At 46.8% G+C, this 25,179-nt stretch overlaps 1 protein-coding gene across 3 annotated transcripts; it reads right to left on the minus strand.

The window, feature by feature from the left end:
* On the minus strand, positions 1-24,898 carry CHRNA2 (cholinergic receptor nicotinic alpha 2 subunit). Of its 3 annotated transcripts, none has more exons than XM_055300021.1 (7): positions 24,769-24,898; positions 10,688-10,923; positions 9,559-9,710; positions 9,105-9,149; positions 5,528-5,637; positions 1,825-2,845; positions 1-480 (listed from the first exon to the last, which is right to left on the minus strand). In XM_055300021.1, exons 2-7 carry the CDS (start codon positions 10,758-10,760, stop codon positions 355-357), a joined length of 1,527 nt encoding a protein of 508 aa, XP_055155996.1. In that variant the 5' UTR covers positions 10,761-10,923; positions 24,769-24,898; the 3' UTR covers positions 1-354. The 3 variants fall into 3 exon arrangements, with proteins under 3 accessions (XP_055155996.1, XP_055155997.1, XP_055155998.1); XM_055300022.1 differs by lacking the exon at positions 24,769-24,898 and adding an exon at positions 18,134-18,290; XM_055300023.1 differs by lacking the exons at positions 10,688-10,923; positions 24,769-24,898 and having other exon boundaries at positions 9,319-9,637.
* Between the last annotated feature and the right edge of the window lie 281 nt (positions 24,899-25,179).

Here is a 25,179-nt window from a genome sequence, read left to right on the forward strand (position 1 = left end):
TCATCCTGCTTGCTCCTCCTGTTACCCAGTGTCTTCATTGGCCCCTGCAGGAGAATCCTACAGGGCTTCATATTGTCACCATCATATCGAAAACTTCTGCAGAGCAAGTTCCTTATTTCTTCATTCCTCAGCACCTAAAACAGGGCTCTGTGCCCAGCAGATTCTCTGCATGCAGTACAATAACGTCAAGTGAATTAAGTGACCCAAGGAGTCTTCGATGACTAGGCCAGTGTAGGGACTCCACAGAGAAGCACCTGCAGTCAGATGTCGTTGACTCCATAGGTGTACTCTGAAGGAGGCAGTGGTTACAGATGTCAGTAGTGCCACCTTTGTGTCAAAGCAAGGAACAGGAAATCAGATCATTCCAGCCAGGAATGGAGGAAGAAAGAGTCCAATGGTCCCCAGGAAGCAGACGATGATAAACAACCAGAGGAATATCCTATCAATGACCATGGCCACATACTTCCAGTCTTCCTTCACCTGCAAGTAGAAATGGGCTCACAGTGACAGAGGCCCATTGGGAAAGGGGAAGCATCCCACCTGGGCACAGCCTCTGGGGGCAGCAGTGGCCGCACTGAAACCTTGGGAAGCTAAGGTTGTCTCAAGACTCCAACAAGCCTCTCCTAATGAACTCTGCCCTATTTCACCCTTATGACGTGACCCAGAGCCTTTCCAAAGACTTTCAAGTTCCAGCTAAAGGGGGCTAAGGTGGTTCTAGAACCACCAAGGGGCATGGACTTTCCCAGGTGGCCTGCAGTGATTTAAACTCAACTCCTAGCAGGGGCACCCGGGTGGCTTAGTCAGTTCAGTGTCTGCCTTTAGGGCTCAGGTCATGATCTCAGGGTCCTGGAATCAAGCCCTGTGACTGGCTCCCTGCTCAGCGGCGAGTCAGCTTATTTCTCCCTCTCCCTCTACCCTACTAGTGCTCTCTTTCACATACTCTCTCTCTTTATAAAAATTAAAAAAATAGACAACACCCAGCAGTTACAAAATGGTGAAGACTTTGCCCCTATGTTGCCTCCCTTCCCAATCCCACACCCATTGCAGGAGACAGAGAGGAGGAGGTAGGTGAGGGTACGTGTGGCCCAAGGAAGGTTGGGACAGTCAAGGGGGGGCAGTGTGCTTTGTGGAATTTGGGTTTACAGCCAAGCAAGCAGGTCTGGATTCCTACCTGCCCCCAGATTAGATATAATGATTTTTTTATCCACTCAACAAGGCCACCGCTAGTAACCATCTGGCCTTCCATCCTTCCCTAGGTGGATAAGAAGACATCTGTGATCCTAAGCAGTGGCCTGCTGACCTAATAATACCAGGCACAGGAGGCACCGGGGCGGTGGCGGGGAGAGTTCACCTGGTACAACCAAAGTTCCCCAGGGTTTGTGGATGAATAGTGAATTCCACAAAATGCCCAGAGCCCAGAAACAAATAGGATTGGGGGGAAACCATCAGGACAAAGGAGGAAGGATGCGGAAGCAGCGGCATGATTTATCTGATTTATCATTGGACAATAGTCCCTCCGCCTCCCTCTGTCCCCTTCCCCACCACCTGTAGGGCAATGGTGATAAGGATGGCACGGGGACTTTCAGCACCCGAAATCCCTCCCTCTCTGACTTGCTGTTCCCCAGTTAGCCTTAGCTGGGCATTCTGGGCCGCTAGTCTGTCACTTGCCAGCTAGACTTTATCACAGTTTAGTCCAGACTCCCAAGGGCCACAACTGAGGGAAACAGGTCCTCATGGAGAAGACTAGATGGTCTGTCTACACTATCACCTCGGGATGAGAGGTGGTCACCAAGAGGAAGAGCCCCTCTCCCGTCCCCAACTCACTGAAGAGTCAGCATCCTCAGATCGCAGGTGATCAGCAATGTAGTGCACACCTTCCAGAGCCTTCTGTATGCGAGGTGACAGCAGAAGCCCACCCTCCTGCAGCTGGGCTTCCGCCCTGGGACCTGAGGCCCTTTGGTGCAGACCGCCATGGCTGCAGAGGGCACCCACGGCCGGGGATGAATGAGCCGCCCACACCCATCTATCTTCCTCTTCCTCCTCCCCTTCCTCCTCCCTCTCCTCCGCATCCACGTTGGTCTCCAGCCAGTGATAAGAGGAGCTGGGCTTCAGATCCGGGGGGTCGTGGGGCTCCAAGGGGGGCAAGGGCCGGTTCATCAAGAGCCACCGGGGCACACAGCCCAGAAAAGCCACCCGCACCCAGCGGGGCATAGTGTGGGTGCTGGGGGAGCGGTGGTGGACGTTGAGGACAAAGACCGTGATGACGATAGAGAGCGTGACGAAGATCATGGTGAAGAGCAGGTACTCGCCGATGAGCGGGATGACCAGGGAGGTGGAGGGGATGATGTCAGTGATGAGCAGGAGGAAGACGGTGAGCGAGAGCAGCACGGAGATGCAGAGCGTGATCTTCTCGCCGCAGTCCGAGGGCAGGTAGAAGACGAGCACGGTGAGGCAGGAGATGAGCAGGCAGGGGATGATGAGGTTGATGGTGTAGAAGAGAGGCAGGCGCCGGATGACAAAGTAGTAGGTGACATCGGGGTAGATCTCGGCACAGCAGTCATACTTCTTGGTGTTGTAAGTGCCGGTGGCGTTGACGATGGCCCACTCGCCGCTCTCCCAGTAGTCCTTCAGGTCCACCATCTGCTCCATCTGCTCCAGGTCGATCTTGGCCTTGTCATAGGTCCAGGAGCCGAACTTCATCTTGCAGTTCTGCTGGTCGAAGGGGAAGAAGGTGACGTCGATGCTGCAGGAGCTCTTGTAGATGGCGGGGGGCACCCAGTGCACGGTGCCCGTGGAGAAGAGGTGGGCCTTGGTCATGTGGGTCACGGCAAACTCCCCATCTGCACTGGGGAGAGGAGAGGAGCTGGGGGAGCCAGCACAGCCCACCTGCCCACCCACGCCAGGCTGCTCCAGATGGCCAGCTGTGGGGGACCCCCAGTAAGGAAGCCGGGCCCGGCCAGGTTGATTTACACGAAGGTATGAGGCTCTCCCGGCACACACATATCTAGAGCTGCCCGAGTTGTCTTTCAAATGCTATCTTTTAAAGCGGGGATTTTGAAGAATATAGGAAAATACCAAGAATTCAAAAAAACATCGCTATTAACATTCTGATGTTATATATATCATATGTATTTGATCAACACACTGATCATGTATATAATTTTTTACATATTTATAAATGCATGGAACATGTAGTCTTATGGCCTGTTTGTATTCCTTTAATATTTTAGGGTGATTATATTTTCTCCCCCCAGCAGATAGTGAGCCAGGCCCTCATCTGCAGAGGGGGTCGCATCTTTCCCACCTGGGACCCTTAGTTGCTCAGAAGAGACCTAACACCTTTGCTGGTGAAGGGAGATACCTCCTTGGCTCCATCCACTTACTGGGCATTTCTGCACCAGCCTCATCCCCTAGGGCCTGGGCAGGAGCTGTGGGGGATGGAATGGGAGACACAGGCCTGCCCTCAAAGAATCGTGAAGAAATGCGATGTAGTCCCAAATGCCTGTAACACAAGGGAGGCAGGCAAGCTGGCAACAGTACTCCCCAAAACCCATTGAGGGTGGGGCGGGGCGGTGGGGGTGGACCTCCCTTTTGGCTGGAGTAAGCAGGGTCACCCTGAGAGTTGCCAGTAGGATTGGTGGTGAGACGGAGTGGAGAGCCTACTAGTGCAGAGCAGCGGGCGGAACAGAGCAGAAAGACAGGACTCACAGTGGGTCCTTGGGCTGGGGCAGGTGCAGGGCATAAGAAGGGGTGGTGGGAGATGACACTGTGGCATCATGGGACTAGGCATCCAAGAGTCCACCAGGGCTCTGGGAACACTGGAAGGACAGTGACCATTCCATGGGGCTTGCTGAGAGCCTGAGTCCGATTCCCTGGGGAGGTGGTGCTGTGGCTCCACGCCCTAGTGTTTAAGGGCACAATTCCTTAAAGGCAAGGGAACCAGAAGAATACAGGGGAAGATTGGCTCTTTCCCATGGAGAAATCCCAGGCTAGAGATTGGGAAATGGGAAACTTTAAAAGAGAAGGTTGGAAACAGGAAACTCGGTGGACAGTAAGAAACGGGTCAGTGTAGAAGTTGAATTTTTTTTGCCACCACACAGAATTACCACTAGATGGCAACAGGTACCCCATTTTGAGGAAAGGTGCAAATTCCTCGACCCTCCCTGTTTAGCCTAGAGTGGACAGTCTGGATAGAGGAGACCCTTCTTTAAACGTCAGCAAGAATTGGTTTTGGACTTTCATCCTATCAAAAGAATGTCCTGTTTTAATCAGGGAACACTTGATCGAAGCTTTCTGGACAATCTCAAACTTCAGGTCATATCTGATGCTGGGACTTTGCTCCTGATTTCTCCCAGACACAAAGGGAACAGGAACTAGAAGGATCCTGGGTGCTTGTCCAGGGGTCTGTTAGTCCAGTGACAGGAGCCAACACCAGGCTTAGACCTTCTGGTAATCTGTGCTGAATGTGTGCTTGTGGACATGGCTCAGGGCAAAGGGCTTTGGGTCTCACCAGGATTGGGCGGTGTGAAGGGGTCCTTGTATTCCCCTTTGACCTATCTGAAGATTCCGGAACTCCAAAGTGGATCTATCCCCCTTTATCTTATTGTTTAAATATAGCTCTTCCAAATTCGGGTCAAATGAATTGAGAAGGCCCAGACTACATAGGTCTCTTGGCAGGAGAGCTTCCAGCAACATTGAAAATGCTGTCTTGTGCTAACATTTTCAAAGGACTGGGGCCGGGGTAGGGGACTTCACAACATACAATGTTATTATCCAAAGTTATTTGATCACACGACTGCTTTTCACACCTATTCATATCTTGGAGAACTGGTGCTCCTTAGAACCCCAGGTCAGAAAACACTGTTAGACAAGCATAATGCCAAACATCTTTTAAGTTCTGATTTTTAAATGAACAATTACCTGACACCAAACACACAAATGAAAGACTGGATCTCTATATCTTCTTTTTACAAATATTGTGCTGTTGGTGTTCACCGGGACTCTCTTTCCACTCCCCTGCCTTTTATTAGCTTCTCATCATTATGTTCAAAGATGGCTCTTTTGGTCTTAATGCAAGGAAGCTATAAATAATACAAGTTTAAAAAACATACCCATACCAAGTGAGTTTGCTCCCTTGAGGCTGTCCTCCCTTCCCCTGGGGTGGCCGTTTACCTGCTCCAACAGGACTGCCATCCTGCAAACTGCCAACTCTTAGGCAGTGTTTCCAGGGCCTGCACCAGCCACATTTTTCAGATACTACTCAGTGTTGGCAAATCCGTGTGCCAGGAGTACAGTACCGTGCACTAATTCAGAGTGGGTACTCAGTAAATTTTGGTGTATGAGTGAAAGCACAAAACAAAAGAAAGAAATGAATCAAGAGGAGAGGTGGAGGGGTGAGGATGAGCAATGAAGGAGTTGAGAGGGAGGCAAGGAAGCGAGACACAAGGGGGCACCTCCCAGGTCCAACCCAGCGCAGCTTTGCTCTACCCACCCCTCCCAGGGGCCTCCTGGACCCCGGGCTTCCTACTTGTTATAGAGGACAATGTCAGGGATCCAGATCATCTCCGAAGGGACCCGGAGGGATGTGATGTTGCCGAAATCGGCCGGGTTCCAGTGCAATTTGTAGTCGGTCCACTCCTGTGCGTGGGGAGGGGAGTCGTGTCAGAACCGGTCCTTGGGGTACACCTAAGGCCGCCTGGGGACCCCCTGGCAGCTGGCTTTGGGAGCACCCCAAGTGTCTCCCTTAACCACATGGAAGAGAAAGGGCTGTGAGGCCGAGACTGGGCTCTGAGCTGGAGATTGGGAGTCCAGCCTGTGAGAACCAACCCCCTGCTTTTCCCCAACTCTAATACTCAGAATCCTGGACACACCTGGACCACAGGTCATCCTAGCCCCACCTCTGGTCCTCGTTCTGCTGCCCTAGCAGGATGACCCCAGAGAACAACCTCATCCACTTGTAGGAACAAGGTTTTTTAGTGCCTTACAGTTTACAAAGGATTTCTTACACCCTCTGTCTAGGAAGAGCCTCCATGGGAGAGCTGCGGAGGGATGCTGAACAGGGGAGTATTTCCCCATTTTAATGGGTAAAGAAACTGAGGACAGAGAAGTGAAAGCATCCCCTCCCGGGTTATGCAGCTGAGACTGGGGAGTCCACAGTGACTTCCAAACTGTGCTCCAGAGCACCCCCTGGGAGGCCCAGCAGGGAGGGGATGCTCTGGGTCCCAGGCTTGCTGCCAGCTGCTGGTCCAAGTGAATCCTTCTCAAAACCAGGTTTGTATTACTATAATGTTCCTCTTTGGCATTATCACAAGTGGTGACCAATGTGGATTTGCCTATGTATTTATTTAATGCCACTGTAAGCTCCACGAAGCCAGGGACAACAGCTGGTTCAATTCTGGCACCCTAGCACCACGCCCCGGGTAAATGCTCAGTCAGTGTGTAGCTGAGCAATGAAAACAATGCCTCCTCCCTCTAACGGAGTCTGTTTCTATTTCTGGGAGGGCTTCCCACATCCTTTCTGGACCTGAAAGAAACAACCAGAAGATAATGATTGGGGTCAACACAAAAGGCTGTCCTTTGCTCCCAGGGGCTTTTCACAATTAAAATAATAGCTACTATGTTTATGAACCCAGTTTTGTTACAGGCTCTTATAGATGATTCTTTCTAATCCGCACAACAATCCCACGGGTTAGGGTGAGGAAAGTGATGTATGGAGGGTACGCTGCTAGTAAGTGGCAGCACTGGTATTTGAATCCTGGCCTCCCTGACTCCAAGCCTGACCTCATTCCAGGGGCCATTTTGCTTGTGTACATCTTCACTAAAATAGTCCAATTATACACTCTAGTAAAGGTAAATCCCCTGCATGATGCCTTTTTCCGTCTAAGGATAGTGGTGTAACATTTACACAAGGTATCAACCTGGTAGGAATCCAGGAAGGAGTGAAGGGAAATAAGAGCATTTTCAGGAAGCAGGTACATGAGAACAAAAGCACTGGTCTAGCTCAGTGGTTCCCAAGCTTCAAGCACCCAAGTCCCAGTTTGATACTTTTTACCAATACATGTGCTCTACCTGTATCATCATGTACTTGGTATTTTCCTTTAAGTTGGCTATTTTTAAAATTACATAAATTTTGAAATTTGACATCACTGACCTAAACTAGAAAATCAGGAGCATTTGAAAATATCCACTAAAACATAAATAGAAGACTATTACAAAAAGATTAGCAAAGCAAGTAATACCATCTCACGAAACACTGCCATCGGTGCCCAAACCATACTTGGGAAGACACCGGTCTTGGAGCAGTATTGTCCGCTCACCTGTAGGGGAAGTCTTAGGTGCATAGAGGAGCCAGGGTTGCAAAATAAGGAAGGTTTAAAAAGTTTGTAAAATTGTCAGGACTTCTCAGGATGTGGATGAACAATTTTGAGATTGGTCTTCATAAATGCATCCTCTTCCCCCTAGTCCATCATCTGTCAAGCTTTCAGACTCAATCACTATTTGGAGGGTATCTACACCCATGGGTTACTGTCATTGACAATGGGTTGCCAATGCAGGCAACAGATTATACTGTTCCCATTTAAAAGATGAGGAAATGAGACCGTGATAGGTTACGTGACTTGCATCACAGGGTAGGCAGAGGCAGTGCTGGTTGGCATGACTCCTTCTCCGGGGCTCCTTCCTCTGCTCCCCACCCCAACCCTGAAGGCCAAGGTGACCTGCTTGTGGGGACAGTTATGGCAAGCCAGGTTCTAGGTCTGGCCCCTGCACTGAAGGACTGTGTGGCTTCCCAAGTCCCTTACTGCTAGGGCCTCAATTTGTACATCTGTAAAGATGGGCCATGTACCCCCTCGCAGCTGCAAGGGGAACAGTGTCAGAGGGGTCCCGTCCACATGTATCACCTAAGCATTCCATTGTAAGCTAAATGGCCAGTAGAGAGCCCTGGGGCCAGGGAAAGTAAGGTGTTCATTCAAAAGACTCAAAATAGAGATGTCAATAAAAATTTTGACCATTGTGGTTTTCTGAGTGCCAACCTCTGAGATAGGAGATGATCAGGTTACCAGTGGGGCAGGAAGAGGGAGTAGTGGGGGGAAAGTAGGCAGAGGGCTAGTTCCTCTTTCTCATGTTCCCCCACCACCTCTACTTCCGCCTGGGGAGCGGCTGGGCAGAGCATGAGGGGGTAAAGTGGGAAGGAATATACTCAGGCTGTAATATAGCCTATGCCCCCAACAATAGTACATCAAAAAGGGATACATTCTTTGCCAGAAGTGATGCTAGGCCGGGAGGCGGCTTCCAGACATTAAGAAACCAGCAGTTTCATTTCCTGTCTCTTGGGACCCTTGCTCTGGGGTCCCTGACCCTCCAGGGGAGGCATCCAACTGTGTGCTGGAGAGAACTCATGAAGAGAGTCAGTATGCCTCAAGAGGGTGAAGGGGCCAAGTGGGCCCAGCTTCCAGACATCCCTGCTAAGGAATGGACATGAGTGAAGCTATCTTAGATCCTCCAGAGCACACCAGCCAAAGGTTAAATAGCACCAAATAACACCACTAGTTGCCATGCAATGTGGAGAAGGCATCCAAACTCCTGGCCACAAAACTATGAGAGTTGACAATGTTGCTTAGGCCATTACGTTCCAGGGTAGTTTGTTAGGCAGCATAGACACGGAACACCCGGCATTCTCGTGCAGAAGGAGCCTGGGGTTCCAAGTTGAGCACACCGAGGGCCCCCCCTTTTCTAGCTGAACCGTACCCGGCTTCAGGCTTTCCTCAGCTGTAAGATGGGCAGAATGAAACCTCCCATGGGTTTTCAGTGACTACTCAGAATGAGCAGATCTGCAAACACAATAGCCAGCATGCAGGAAATGCCTCTCCCCAAAAGGGGATGACTAGGTTGTAGGTGACATTCTCAGGTGCTGGACTCACAGTCTCGCGGTACTGCCCCTATGAGAAGCAGTCTGCAATCGGCCGGCTTTGGGAATGTCCCAAGTGGCAACGCTTACTTGAAACATGAATCCAGAATCCCACTGTTTGTGAGACAGTTCCTGGGAGTGTCTGGGGTCAGTGGCCTCCCACCCCTACTCTTGCCTCAACCAGGGAAGATGCTCTCACCTGCTTTAGCCAGACGTTGGTGGTCATCATCTGGTTCTTCTCATCCTGATCAGTAGAGAGATTAAGAACAATATTGTGATGGAGCCAGCCCCCACCCCTAACAATATAGAGTGGGTTGGGCTGATGCAGGGCCCCTACTCACCAGAAGAACCTCTTACATGACACCCCAAGCCCAGCCCAGCCTGCCACCCTCTTCTGACACTGCCACACTTACTCGAATTCTTCAGGATCACAGGGGCCCCTTGGATCCTTGGGGTTCATGTCAAATAGAACACACAGAGCTCCTAGACAGCCCACTGCTGCCAATCAAGGCCCTATCAGGAGGGGCTGCAGGGCTGGGAGAGTGGGAAGGAGGAGAACTGAAGCTGGGAAGGGAGGGAAGAGGGACTCAGCAAAGGGACCTGTGGTCTGGGGGATGATCCCAAGGGGGAGAAGCATGGGGGGACAGGCGCACCACATCGATGAGTTGGGCAATAGACAGCCCAAAGCGCACGATCACCACATCCGAGGTGTTGGGCACTGGCCGCGCCCAGCGGTTGTAACCCTTAAAGAGGTGTTTGAAGAGGCGGTCCTCAGCTTGGGTATGGGAGGCTCGCTGTGCTGACCCTGTGAACAGGAAGGAAGAGTGGGGTCTCTGGGAGTCCATGGTGGTGGGTGCTCTGGTCCCTCTCCCACCAAATCAGAACCACTCAATCTCAGTGTCCTCATCTGTAAAATTGGGGGCGCTATCCAGAACCTATCTCAAAACACTGTTGAGGATTGAATATAAGAGTGTATAATGGAGCTTAATGAAGCAAGCAGTGCACGCTTAGAGCTCAAGAAATGGCCATTACTCTGTGACTATTAGATACAAAGGCAAGGAAGTAAGAGCTAGAGAGGAAGGAAGAGGCAGTGGAGTGGAGAGGACGCCAGACCTGGAGAAAAGATGCAGCCTTGAACTGAGGAGCCCCAAGGGACAGCAGTATGGGGGAGATACTTGGTCGGTATGGGGTGAGCAGCAGAGAGAAGGGCTTCATGAATCTCAGTGAGCCTTTCATTCCCATCCACTTGTCAATGAACCACTGGCTAATGCCAACCACAAAATCCTCTGCCACTTCAGGCATCCCCCCCATTTTTGCTCAAACCACTGGCTTTTGCTCCTTCTTATCAACCGGGCCAAGTGTCCCAAAATTGATGAATCGCTCAAGACCATTTTTCACCATGTTTTGCAAACAGTTTCACCCTGCGTGCTTCTGCTGCCTGAGCAAGCCAAGGTTACTGTGCTAAAACCCAGAAAAACACATTAACAATAGTTGCCATGTATCGAGCGCCTACTGCATCCCAGGTGCTAGTCACAGACTTTCATTTCATGTGCTCCTCACAACAGCCGGGCAGGTTCACACTCTGCAGATAAACAACCGTGAAGCTGGCGGACGTTCAAGGTGACGCGCCCAGAGCTGTGAGCACCCAGTCACCTTCTCACTGCAGAATGAGCTACTGGAAGTTCCCTGGCAGTTGCTGGGAGCCCACCTGCAGGAGTCTCCTCCATGCTGCATGGGAGCCCACAGGTGTGACGTGATGTCCTAGTGATGATACCCACTCACCTGCTGGGGTCAGAAGGAGCCACCACAGACCAAGCTGTGTCATGGATAGGACTGCAGAGTGGGAGGAGCCCATGGCTTCAGTGGACCGGGGTCTGGCTTCCCCTGGACATCAGAAGGAGGGCAGGCTGGGGCTTTGCTGTGGGTTGGGGCTTGGACCTGCTTCCCTAGTAAGGCTTCCAGGTGCTGACACAGCAGAGCTCCCACTGGATTCCGCACAGCTCCTCTCACTGTGGAACCTGAACAAGCCATAGAAAGAGTCTTAGGGTCATGCCATGGAGAAGGACTCAGGTTGTTTGTTTCTCACATGTTACAGAGCTATGAAAGGGGAGCCAACAGGCCTCCCAGGAGTTGAGGGCTTTGGGCTCTCCCTGGCTTAACTGAGCAACTAACATCTTCCTCTTCCTCTGGCATCAACCAGGTACTGTGCCCTCAGATAAGCCCTGACCCGCTGGACAGAGTGGGTACAAGCTGAGAATGAAGTCCCCATTGTTCTGGACTCGGAGCTGCATTTCTAAAACAGAGATGACCATACTGCAAAGGATGGTCAGTAGAAGACTTCAGGTGTTATTCACAATAGCCCAAATTGGAAGCACCCAAATGCCAGTCAGCCGATGAGCAAACACACAACAGATGGTATGTTCATACAATGGAAGCCTGGGTCATAAAAAGGAATAAAGTGTTGACACCTGCTATAGCATGGATGAACCTTGAAAACATGCAAAGTGGAAGATGCCAGAAACATAAAAACCATACATTATATGATTCAATGTATATGAAATATTTGAAATAGATAAAACTCCGGAGGCAGAGAGCAGATTAGCAGTTGCAGGGGCTGGGTGGGGGGGGAGGGAGAAAAGGGAGTGATCACTGATACAGGGTTTCTTTTTGGGGTGATCAAAATCTTCTGCAGTGATAAAGTGGTGTCCATTGTACAAATCTGTGAATATACTAAAATTCACCAAAATGTCCATTTTCAAAGAATGAATTTTATAGTAACGTGAACTGTACCTCAAAAGAGTTATTATTAAAAAAATAAATACCTTATGGATTAATAAAAAAAATTAGCCAACTTTCTTTAGACAGTAGGGACAATGACAAAGGCCAGAATGTGAATATGGTTCTTGTGGCAAGAATAACACTAATGTCAAAGGCTGGAGTGAGTGTTCAATGTTTTGTAACAAGGGGAGTTGGAGAAAAGCCACATTTTTAAGTTAATGTATTAATACATATAGTAGGTGATTTATAAGATCTGTTAATAGAAAAAAACATTAAATATTACCCTAAAAAGTTTACATATTCAAATTAGCACTTTTTTCTTTTTAACAACACTTCTTATTGGCAGAGTGGGGATGTCTCAGGTTCAGGTACACGTTGCATGTATCAAATGCAGACTCTGTGTCCGGCACCAGCCATGTCCTCAGGACCGGGCGCTGACTCTCAATACAGATGATGGGCATGGGCTTTCTTTTTGGATGATGAGAATATTCTGGAACTAGATAGCCGCGCTGTTTGCACATTTTGAATGTCACTAACGGTAAATTTTTAGGTCATGCATATTTTACCACAATTTAAAAAGAAAAAAGAATATGAGTGAGAGGGATGTTAAAATGTAATCTCCAACTGTGTGAGGGGAATCTGAATTATTATTAGTGGAGGAGTCACGAAACCTCTTCTATCTGCTTCCTTCACATCCGCCAGCACACTCTGTCCCTAGTCTTAGAGCAGTGATTCCATCACTGGTGTTCCATCTCTCCTCAAACCTGTCACACCACCCCAGCTGCCCTCCCGGAGTTTGTGAATGTGGCTCTGAGTCCTGCCAAAATACACTCAGTGACTCAGGGTTTGGACAGGGCACTCAAACCCTCTGGAGTTTTGTCTTATCTATGGTTAAGGATAGCACACTCTCTGCCCTGCCAACCCCTGAGGATGGGTGCAGGGAGGGAGCAAATGGGATCGTGCCCACTACAGCTCCTGAGAAGTGCAGGGACCTGGGTAGGGGAAGTGGTGACTGCTACAGTTATTGGGGCCCAAAGACCCCATGGCCTCGAGCATTGGTGGTTTGAGCCCAACTAGAGGAAGAGGGGGTGTGGGAAGGGTTCCATGTGAATTTCAGGATGTTGGAATGTACTTATTTTAATAGGCTTTTCCAGGGTGTGTTTGGGAAGAAAGGCCATCCTGTGTTGATTTTCTCAGGTTTCAACTCAAAGACTCATGAGAAATTGACAATTACATTGATCTCTGGTGCCTTTCGGGAGAATCTGGCCCCTGACCACCAGCCACCCTCACCCTCAGTGCCACATCACACCTCACGCTTGGCCCACATTTCCTTGGTTGGGGGCTCCTACCTCACTCAGGGGTTCTGCATTTCTTCCCAGCCCCCCCAAAACCCCAAAGGGCAGGTGGAAAAGGCTGGTAGTCCCCAGTGGCTTCTCTGGGGACTAGAAAGAACAGCCCACAGCTCTCCCAGGGGGCCCTCCAGGGGCCCATGGCGGGGGGTGGGGTGGGGGTGGAGCAGGGGATCCTGGCAATGAGAAGCTTCCTCCATAGATTTGCTGTCTCAATACAAACTCCCTCTAGAGCTGCTTCTGTCCAAACCACAAATTCTGGAGCCTAATTATTAGGAGCTCTCTAATGGGAGTGAGGCTTTATATGTACGTGAACTAACATCTCCCTGCGCATCACGCACATGCATGAGGTCTGTGTGCTGCCTTTGCTTCTCTAGCTCCCGGGCACACATGGGTTGTGGTGACTGGGTCTGGGGGCTCATACCCTTGCAGGTACAGAGACTGCCTCCTGGGGGCTTCCTAAAGCAGACTCAAGGAGAAACAAGCACAGCTAATTTATTTCCAGAGAAAGCTATTATTACCAGTACTATAGACTGAATGTTCGTAGTCCCCTCTGCCAGTAAATTCATATCTTGAAACCTTACTCCCTGATGTGATGGTATTAGGAGGTGGGGGGCTTTGGGAGGTAATTGGGTCTTGAGGGTGGAGCCCTCATGAATGGGATCAGTGTTCTTATCAAAGAGACCCCAGAGGGCTTCCTCCCTGCTTCTACCATGTGAGGACATAGGGAGAAAGCATCATCTCTGAACCAGGAAGTAGGCTCCTATCAAACACCCAATCTGCCAGCACCTTGGTCCTAGACTCTCCAGCCTCCAGAGTGGTAAGAAATGAATGTCTGTTTATAAGCCACCCAATCTGTGCTATTTTTTGTTATAGCAGCCCCAGTGGACAAAGACAACCTAACTGCTCTTTTCCAATCCTTTTTTCTGTGTATATACAGATCACCTGTGTTATCTCCGGGTGTGGACATTAGAGGCAATTCTTACTTCTTTTTGACACTTTGCTATATTTTCCAAACTTTGTACCATAAGCATGTACTAGCTACTAAATATTATTATAAAGTATTTTTAATTGAGTGGTGACATCTGCTGGTGTCTTATGTGCCTCCCTCCATCTCACGGTGGGAATGGGGGAAGTGGCTCTCATCCCCCAAATATGTGTAGATTGAAGATTCCATTCTTCTAGCACTGAGTGTTGTATGTAAGTGATGAATCACTGAATTCTACTCCAGAAATGAATACTGCACTGTATGTTAACTACCTAAAATTTCAATTAAAAAGCGTTTTTTAAAAGGACTCCTTTTCTCCATCTGCATGGAGTGCAAGTCATCAAAGTCACTGTGAAAAAGGTGGAAGCAACCCAAATACCCATCAGTGGGCAAGTGGATAAATGAATGTGTTGTATACATACAGTGAAGTATTATTTAACCTTAAAAAGGAAAAAAATCTAATATGTCTATGGACATAGCTGAACCTTAAAGACAGTATGCTAAGTGAAATAAGCCAAATAATAAATAATAATAAACCAAAGTGCAAATATTATGCTTCACTTATTTGACTACCTAAGAGTAGTCAAATGGATAAAACAGAATAGTGGCTGCCAAAGGCTGGGAAGAGGTAGGGAGTGGGGAGATAGTGTTTAATGGGGTCAGAATTTTGGTTGGGGAAAGTGCAAAGCTCTGGAGATGGATGGAAGTGATGGTTGCACAATTAAGTGAAGATTCTTCATGTCACTAAACAGTACAATTAAAAATGGTTAAAAGAGTAAATTACGTATATTCCGCTACAATAAAAAAATGACTTGAGAAAAAATTAGGTAATAAATACTCAAAACTCACCCCCCCTGCCCCCCCAAAAAAGTCAGCTGTGTTCCTGGGAATCACCTTAGGGCTGAGACAAAAAGGAGAACAGAAAATAGATCCTAGCACTGAATTCCTCACATGGGCTCCAAAGTGGAGACAAAAGTTGACAGGGGTTTGGGAAGAGAAGCAGAAGTCACTACTGTGAGCTCTTTGTGGATGGGGACTGTGTCTCATCCACCTGTTATCTCAGCCCCAAGCACAGACCATAATAACAGGGGTTTGCTTTATGGGTTCTAGGTATGTAGGGTCACCCATGAATGTTACGCAGGAGTGAAAGAGGGTTCTAGAAGAATCTATGAAGGATACCCAGGCTTATGGCTTAGTTTAGGGAGCAAGATGACATTGAATACTTGTTCCCATAATCTGATTATTTATGCTTTCATTCATCTTTCCACTTCCTCTTCCATTATAGAGCCAATAATATGCCAGGCATTAAGCTCAAAGAATTGAGAACATGTGGCCTTGAGGGAGACACAGTAGAGAAGAAAGGATGGAAGAAAAATTCTAATCTGCTCATCCACCCCTGCTACGAGGCATGACTTTATTCATTTAGTCCCATTTGTTTCAAAGCCATGCAGAGACATCCCAAGTTCCAGAGGTGTCCCGTGCTTTTTACAACTCCTCACACTGGGAAGCTCTTCGTTGAATCTGATGTTGTATAAGCACCCGAGAGAGGCTTGAGTTGAGTTGAGTTGAGTTGATTTTGGAGATAGATCCTGGTGTTGACAACAGAGACAAATTTCATTAACACCCAGGGGAAGCTGCAGAACAGGTGGGTTTTTATAGGGTTTTTTTGTGGGTTTTTTTTTTTTTAACCTTTCTACATTCATTCAAAACCTGACAATCAAAGGACTCCTTTTCTGGTTCCTCTTCTCTCTTTCATTCTCTACCCTGGATGACACAGGAATCTCACGTGTCCCATGCCTCCCTAATTGACCTGAGATGTCAGTGACAAATTATTACCTGACACCATCTCCATCATCTAGAAGTTTCATTTGCTTGTTAAAATGAAGAAGAGCTATAAAATTCAATTGTTCCTCTCCACCAGGACATATCCTGAAGATTCACTGCTTTGAGTTAGCTGTGACAGAATAAGAAGGGCAAGTGCAGGGAAAGAGGATGCCGGGGTCCCCTTTGATGATAGCGCCCAAATCTTTTTAAGAAAACTTGCACTTTGTAGTTTTAAGGTTTACAAGGTATTTTCACACTTTTGATCTCATTTGAGCCTCATATCACCCCAGAAGGGTAAGTGGAAGAGATTTTTTTTTATCTCTTTCACATATGTAAAAAAAAATACTAATGCAAGAAAAGATTTGATCAGGAATGTATGGTTCAAAATCGACACAGTTGGGATTCAAACTCAAGTCTTCAGCTTCCAAACTATATAATATGCTGAACTTTTACCCAGCGCCACCAACTAGAAGGGCAATTTGTATGGGCAACTTGGTCCATACTTCCATGTGTTCTATAGATCCTGGCACTATTGACTGCACTGCTAAGCCACTATCAGTACTGAGGTTGGTGGCAGATGAGTGGTGAGAAGAGAAAGCTGTGCCACCCCAAAGCCGTGTTTGCCTGGATCCAGGGTTCTAGGAATTTCCTCTCCATGCAGATGAGGACTCCCTCCTCCTTCTAACCCATATCATGGCCACAAATCCCAAGGCTATGACTTGTTTCACCTCTCAGTCAAGTGCACTAAATAAAAGATTTTTTTTCCCCAAGCATGCTGAAATTGCATCATAAAAGAACCAACCAGAGAGGTGCTGGGCCCTCTGTAAGAACGTGCAAATGGAAGTCAATCGAGGGGCACCTGGGTGGCTCAGTGGTTAAGAGTCTGCCTCTGGCTCAGGGTGTGATCCTGGGGTCCTGGGACCAAGTCCTGCATCAGTCTCTCCGCAGGGAGCCTGCTTTTCCCTCTGCCTATGTCTCTGCCTCTCTCTGTGTGTCTCTCATGAATAAATAAATAAAATCTTTTAAAAGAATAAAAGTCCATTGATTCTAGAGGATGTATTCCTACAAGATGCCTCAAATTTGCCTCCTTTGTAATTAGCCCACAACGGTAATTTCATTACTTTGTCACTGGAAACCACAGGAGAAATTATCCCGGGTAATTGACAGTAATTAGAGTTACCTTCCACCTAAGAAAGATATTAAAAGAGAAAGAACCTGGGACCCTTTGATCCTTTAAGCTGCTGGATTGCAGGTTTGGGGGAGAGGATGGCTGTGAGGTGATGTCCCTGTTTGTAAAGCGGGTGAATGGGATGCACATGGAAACCTACCCCAAAGACACTGTATTTAAGGGCTCAGACACCAACATCCCCACTATTGCTGCTGACACACTTGGGTGACCAGATCACCCTCCATCCCCACCCCAACCTCCTGATTCCTGGTTCCGTAAGTCAAGGTAATTTGGCCTCTTTGTCCATCTTCCTACTGCAGCTGATTTTCATCTTTCCACCCACCAGGCCATGTTCTATTATTTTTACAAGCATCACCTTCTCCAGAAAGCCTGCTTAGATCCTGCCAGCCCGTCTCTGCCATCCAGCACCCTGTCCCCCACTCCCCCATATGAGAGTCCCAACTCTGTCCCAACTGTCAATATCCCAAAGAAGTCCCTTGATAAGAGGAAATGATACTGTTTCTTCTTCCAAATAATTTCATTCCAGGTGCTTAGGGGAGAGAGAGCATATTTCTAGCTTGTATATCTGCTCTGCTCAATAAATTGATCAATCACAGAAGCTTAACACCTCAAGGTCATATGGAATCTTAAAGGTCATCTGGATTAGCACATCAGCCGATGTAGGAATCCTCTCCAACAAATTTCAGCCTCAGAAAACCCCAGCAATGAAGAACTTGCTACCTCCCAAGTCAGTATATACTATTGATGTCTGTTAGTCTTTACTAAAGGATATAGAATGTTTATTTCATGAATAGATAAATGAAAGAATAGTAGTGATAAAGACATAGAAGCAGACTTAATAAGAAAAGCCACTAGCTCCTGAGACTGAGCTACCATCAGTGGAAGGAGTTGAGCATCACTAGGCTCTGAACAGCCCTGGCAGGGATAATCAGAAGATGAATTTTTTTCTATGAGCAGGTGACTTCCAGCACTCTGACATACTCCCCTCCTAAAGTACCCAGAAGCCACCAATCTGCTAGTATCCCCTTGATCTCTCCCCACACACACAATGTTCCCACCCCCACATCCCCTGACACAAGCTTTGAGAGCACCTTTCTTACCTTCTGTGGCCACAGAAGAAGAGAGGTCTTTGAAAGAACACAGAGCCAGCCTGGTTTGGAAATCCTAGTCAGTCAACAAAAGTACCCCCCAAATAGAAAGGCAGGTGCAAGGCAGAGCTCGGTGACTTCATTTTATGGTCCAACAGATGCTGGAGCAGGACACTCCTTGGCAGATGAGGGTGACCTGACTCTGAGAGTCGAGTAGGCTTCCTGGAGAGGGCTGCACAAGTTCTGCAGACAGGTCACTCTGCCTGGGGCTCCCAGCTCTGTCATTCAGAGAGGCTTCATGCAGGTACTACAGAGGAGGGTGTCATGGAGAGCCTGGCACAAAGGCTTCTGCAAGTGAAAGCCAAGCCAGTCCACAAGAGGGACTGCTGGCTTGGCAAGCACACAGACTCATGCTCTCATTCTCTCTCTCTCTCTCTCCCTCCCCGTCTCTCTTTCCGTCTCTCTCTCTCTTTAACACACACACACACACACACACACACACACACACACACACACACCCTCTCTGGAGGGGAGGAGGAGCCTGTGACTATTCAGTCTGTGTCCAGTGGGGACAGACAACAGATTTGCTTTCCCTCTGTCCAGTTATTAAGGTGCTTTTTTCTTTGCTCTGAAAGATTGTGTGCTCTGGGATCACTGCCTGGACCCCCTGACCTCAAAGTGGGGGATCTCCTGGGTCCTGGGTCTGTGTATCAAGAGAGCAGTATAATTTCAAGTAGAATACGACTGAAGACAAAGCCCTGAGTCAGCCAGCCTATGGATCTCTCCTTCCTTTTCTCCTCTGGAGGAAAACCTCTCTCCCCCAGCCAGCTGTCCATAGGACCAACGGGACACTCATGCTGCCACCTGGTTTGGCTGCAGCTTGCCTGTCACCTCCTCAGCTTTCTTGCCAGTGAGTTTGCCTTTGGTTTCCCAGAGAAGCAAGGCCATCCTCCAAACCGTAAACCGACCTCTTGCCTCCTGTCTCACCAGGAATCTTGTTCCTCTTCCCTGTACGGTGAAGCTTGGCCTCTGTGATCTTGATAGAAACCCTATCTACTAAATATCCCCAGGCTTTCTCTTATCTTCACCACTCCTCCTGCTTGATCCTTTTCCTCAGCCCATAAATAAGCTCATTTTCCATCTTGAAAACACTCTTCGAGGTCTGCCCCCTATACCAAGCTACTTGTTTTCTCATCTCCCTTATTTTGTTAAAAGCAAAGTGCCCCAAGTATAACTGCCAAGGTTTGAAGTCTGGCTTTGCTCCTTAAAAGCTGGGTGGTCTTTTGCACAGTGAAGGAAATCATCAACCAAACGAAAAGGCAACCCACTAAATGAGAGAAGATATTTACAAATGATATATCTGTTAAGGAGATCCAAGATATATAAAGAACTCAGAAAAAAAAACAGCCCTCATAAATAATCTGATTAAAAATGGGCAGAAGAATCAAATAGAAATATTTTCAGAGAAGACATCTGAATGGCCAATAGACACGTCAAAAGATGCTCAACATCGGGATCCCTGGGTGGTTCAGCAGTTTAGCGCCGCCTTCAGCCCAGGGTGTGATCCTGGAGACCTAGGATCGAGTCCCACATTGGGCTCCCTGCATGGAGCCTGCTTCTCCCTCTGCCTGTGTCTCTGCCTCTCTCTCTCTCTTTCTCTCTGTGTCTCTCATGAATAAATAAATAAATAATCTTAAAAAAAAAAGACGTTCAACATCACTCATCATCAGGGAAATGCAAACCAAAACCTCACACCTGTCAGTATGGCTAGAATAAAAAAGACAAGAAATAACAAGTGTTGGCAAGGATATGGAGAAAAAGGAACTCTATGCACTGTTGGTAAGAATGTAAAATGCAGCCACTGTGGAAAAGAGTATGGTGTTTCCCCAAAATATTAAAAATAGAAATACCCTACAATCTAGTAATTCTACTTCTGGATATTTCTGGGAAAAAATGAAAACACTAATTGGAGAAGATCTATGCACCCCTATGCAGCATTATTTATAGTAGCTAAGAAATGGAAGCACTCTCAGTGTCCATTAGAGGATGAATTGATAAAAAAAAGATGAGATATACACATATGATGGAATATTACTCAGCCATAAAAAAGAATGAAATCTCGGGATCCCTGGGTGGCGCAGCAGTTTAGCGCCTGCCTTTGGCTCAGGGCGCGATCCTGGAGTCCCGGGATCGAATCCCACATCGGGCTCCCGGTGCATGGAGCCTGCTTTTCCCTCTGCCTGTGTCTCTGCCTCTCTCTCTCTCTCTCTCTCTCTGTGTGTGTGTGTGTGTGTGTGACTATCATAAATAAATAAACAAATAAATAAATTAAAAAAAAGAATGAAATCTCGACATTCACAACATAGATGGAGCTAGAGGGTATAATGCTAAATGAAATAAGTCAGACAAAGATGAACACCGTATGATCTCACTTATACGTGGAATCTAAAAAACAAAACAGATGAACAAGCAAATAGAAAACCAAACAGAAACAGACTTATAAATACAGAAAAGAAACTGGTGGTTGACAGAGGGGTGGGGTGGGGGATGGGTCAAATAGGTGAAGGGCATTAAAAGGGATAAACTTCCAGTTATAAAATAAGTCACAGGGATGTAAAGTACCATAGGGCATATACTCAATTATTTTGTAATAACTTTATATGGTAACAGATGGTAACTACACTTATTGTGGTATTTTGTAATGTATATAATTGTCAAATTATTACGTGGTACACCTAAAACCAATATAATATTATGTGTCAATTATACTTCAAAGAAAGCTGTGTAGTTTTGGGTAGGTTTCTAGAGCTTTCTGTGCCTCAGTTTTCTTGTAAAAGGAAGATGTGACTACTGGTTCCTACTACACAGGCTTGTTGTGGGGAGTGAATGAGTTAGTATAAAGGACTAGAACAGTGAAATAATACATTATATATATGTGTAAGTATGTGTGTATAAATATACATGTGCATTTACACATATGCATGTGATTGCTAGTATTATCTTCTGAGAAAATTAAAAGACATTAAATACAAAAGAATTCACTAAACACCTATATTCTCACTATCTCAAATTAACAAATGTTAATATTTCACCATATGTACTTTCATATTGAGGGGTGTATGTATGTGTGTGTGTGTAAGGAAGGAAATAACCATAGTTTACATCAACTAGGGTTCTTGGCTGTAAGTAATAAAAACCTGTTAATGAATTTAAGCAGAATCAGATTTTATTAAAGGACAATGGGTAGTTCAAAGAAACACTTAGAAAGCTGGAGAACCCGCTTAGGGCACAGGTGAGGAACTAAGAACTAGTGGGACATCTGCCAGACCAGCCAAAATCACAAGCCATTAACCTGCACGATAGGCCCTGTTGATGTAGAACTGGATGGAAAACCTTGCAACATCTGTTACTGGTACTGCTGTCACTGCTGTCCCTGGAAACCAGCCATTCCTGCTGCCGCCAAAATTAATTCTCCTCTATCCCTGCTTCCTTGTGTCACTAGCCCCCAATACAAAGTTCGGGACAGATGCATCTGATTAAGCATGTGCCCATGAATGAGGTGCAAGGAAGGTTGAGGAAGTAGGAATCCAATGTTTTGAGCTCCTTGGGGAAAGTGGGCTCTGTGACCTTCAAGATGGGAACATTTCCAAAATATCTGAAATGAGTTTAAATGCTAAAAAGTGCCCCCAAATCCAGCTTTTGGGCTCCTAACATCATGCACACCCAACTTGCCATAATTACACCTTGGAAAAAAATGCTTACATGTAACTGTTCTAAAAGTTGTCCCTGGAATTTGTTTTGATTCAGTTTGGCAAGATGTGTAGACTCAGAATGATTGTCATAAAGGAAGAAGTTAATACTTACAGGTCTTTAGAAATAAAAACCACAGTGTGCCATGCAAGCCACACAGGGAGACACCAGGGCCAGCCAGGGGGCAGAGAAGCCTAAAGAGAGAGCATCGCCCAGAGTATTTATTAGAGTTTCTTCAAGAGAGGCAAGGCAGGCCAGAGTGAGCAGCTTACAGTTGGATAGTGGGAGGCTGTGGGTACAGTTGGATAGTGGACAGTCTCTAGTTGTCCAGTATCTGGCTGTGGGGTTCTTTTGTACAGGGGAGTGTTGGCTTGGTGTGTGAGAGACAAAGGAAGTGATTGGGGATGTTGACTCAGGGTTGGTTAGAGAGTTTGTACAATTTTTTTTAAGATTTTATTTATTTATTCATGAGAGACACAGAGAGAGAAGCAGAGACACAAATAGAGGAAGAAACAGGCTCTTTGCAGGGAACCCGATGCCGGACTTGATCCCGGACCCAGGATCATGCCCTGAGCCGAAGGCAGACTCTCAACCACGGAGCCACCCAGGCGTCCCTGTAATATGATTTTTGTACCTCCATGAAAACTGGATCCCAGGGATGATGCAAACACTGTGGCCATTAGTTTGGCCCTGTGAGTAATAGTTGCCAACTAGACAAACACAGAATCTAAGAAAACACATATAGTGCACTAACATCAGGCAGCCATTCCTCACAGACAAAAAGTGCTCGTTCTAATCCCATATCTCTAGGCTCATCAGTTACTCCATCCAGCTCGGTATCTAGCCTCTCTGTGCAATGCCCATCCTTGCTCTCATCCTGACACAATGCCATCTGGAAATTCTGTTTCCTATAGAGTAAATCATAAAGTTCATCAAAAGTATACTGTGTATAAAGTAATGGGGTGGGCAGAAAATAAAATAAATTAACCAAGTAAGGAAGAAAATGTTGGCTGGCACCACCCTCACTGTTATAAAAGATCATTAGGTTAGAGCTGGTGTTTATAGCTATCCCCTTCACCCATTCTCCAGAAGAAGCACCTAGTCCATAAAAGAAAAACTGCTGCCCTCTCCATTATGGGAGGATTTCAATGTAACTGGCTTGCCACCAAGTGACTAATTTAAGCCTCTGGATGTGAGCACCCTATCTAGAGCTCAGGATTTGGCACTGCTGTTGGGGAGCTGGGCATTTGGCAATGGCAGCAGTAGGGATCACATCAGGAATGGCATCTATAGCTAGAATCACCTAATCAAGTTACAATGAAGAATTGACATTCTTTAAGACCCATCCATCTTAGGTAAAGTTTGGTGGTAATCAAAGGTCCCTGCATGATTATGGTCTTTGGTGGTGGTTCTAACCCTTGTGATTCTCCCAGCGATATGCAATGGATTTTATTTAGGAGGCTTCTTTGTTTAGGAGGCTTCTTCTTGATTCTTCCTCTCAAGACTAACCATGATATGTTATGTTCTGAGAGGTTTCCTTAACTCAAGTATCATCACCCAAGGTCCAAACCACTTCCCATGGCCCCTGTAATCAAGATGATAGTCCTCCCACACCAATGTATTTCTCAAGGCCTTGGAGGAGTGTCTCAAGAGTTCTCTTACATTAGGAAGAAGGTGGAGTATCGTACATAGAAAATTCCATTCCAACATTTCTATTTCCCAAGTGTTCCCTTTCTCTATACTAATTTCTGGTGTCTTCTAGTAACTTTGCATGGGCTACCATTGAACAAACTGTGAATACCACTCTGTGATGGTTAATCTTTTTTTTTAATTTATTTATCTGAGAGACAATATCTAAGATAAACATTTATCTGAGACAGCATGAGTTGAGGTGTGCAGAGGCAGAGGGAGAAGCAGATTCCCTGCTGAGCAGGGAGCCCAACTCAGCGCTTGATATGAGGACCCTGAGATTATGACCTAAGCCAAAGGCAGACACTTAACCAACTGAGCCACCTAGGCACCCCTGTGATGATTAATTTTATGTGTCAACTTGGCTAGATTAAGGGATGCCCACATAGCTGCTAAAACATTCTTTCTGGGCATGTCTCTGAGGGTGTCTCTGGAAGAGATTAGCATTTGAATCAGTAGATGAAGTCAAGAGGATCGCCCTCCCCCGATGTAGTTGAGCACCATCCAATCTGTTGAGGGCCTGAATCAAACAAAAAGGTGGAAGAAAGGTAATTTGTTTTATCTGCTTGAGCTGGGACCTCCATTTTTCTCCTGCCTTTAGACACCAATTTTCAGACTCAGACCAGGACTTACACCACTGGCTCTTATCTCCCATTCTCAGGCCTTCAGATTCTGAACTCTTGTTGTATTTCCCTGGAGAGCTCTGACATACACATTCCCGGCTATTTAAACATGTAGACTACACCAAAATTTCTAAGAAGTATACCCCCATCAGTCTGCCAAATCTTATTTCAACTCCTCTTCTTGGTCTAGTACCTTGACAATCTACATTTTTTTTTAAAAGCTTTTATTTATTTACTTGAGAGAAAGAGCATTAACAGGGTGAGGGATAAAGGGAGAAGCAGACCCCTCACTGAGCAGGAAGCCCTATATGGAGCTCAATCTCAGAACACTGGGAGGATGACCTGAAGCCAAAGGCAGACGCTTGACCTACTCAGCCACGCAAGCACCCTTGACAATCCATTTCTGTGCATGACCACCAACTTGCAGACATCAATGAGCAGAATCTTGTAGATTTGGGGTGTGTCTGTGTCTTCTCCCAGGATTGTCTCTGGAATCTGTCTGCTGGGACATGTGGAGACCTAACCCTGGTTCAAGTCTAGAGGTAATGAGAGGGTTAGGGTGGGGCATGAAGAAAGTTGGCTTACCTGGCTCATGATAAATCCTTCAGGTGAGGCTGTTGTAGGATTTTAGCTAAGGCAGAAACAAGTTCATCAGCTAGAGAAAGAGAAACATCTTCCCCTGCTTCCTGGTATTTGCTGTGGGACGCTTCTCAGTCCTTAGAGTCTCATTTCTTTCCCATCAGTGCTATGAACTGAACTGATGTGGTAATTAGGCAAATCACAGGATTTTGAAATCAAATTCTTTTGAACTTGGATGGTAGCCATCTTGTCAGTTATCCATTTATTGCCTGTCATCTCTGAATGTACCTTCAATATATGTTGTTTGTTTTTTTTTTAAAGCATGTGCAATACTAAGCTTTCTCAGTGAAGAGCACCAGTGAAGAGAAAACCATGTCATGGTACAATTTTTACAAAGCCACCATTGTGCCCCTCTCC

This window comes from Nyctereutes procyonoides, unplaced genomic scaffold (assembly GCF_905146905.1).
Source record: "Nyctereutes procyonoides isolate TBG_1078 unplaced genomic scaffold, NYPRO_anot_genome, whole genome shotgun sequence".
NCBI lineage: Eukaryota > Metazoa > Chordata > Mammalia > Carnivora > Canidae > Nyctereutes > Nyctereutes procyonoides.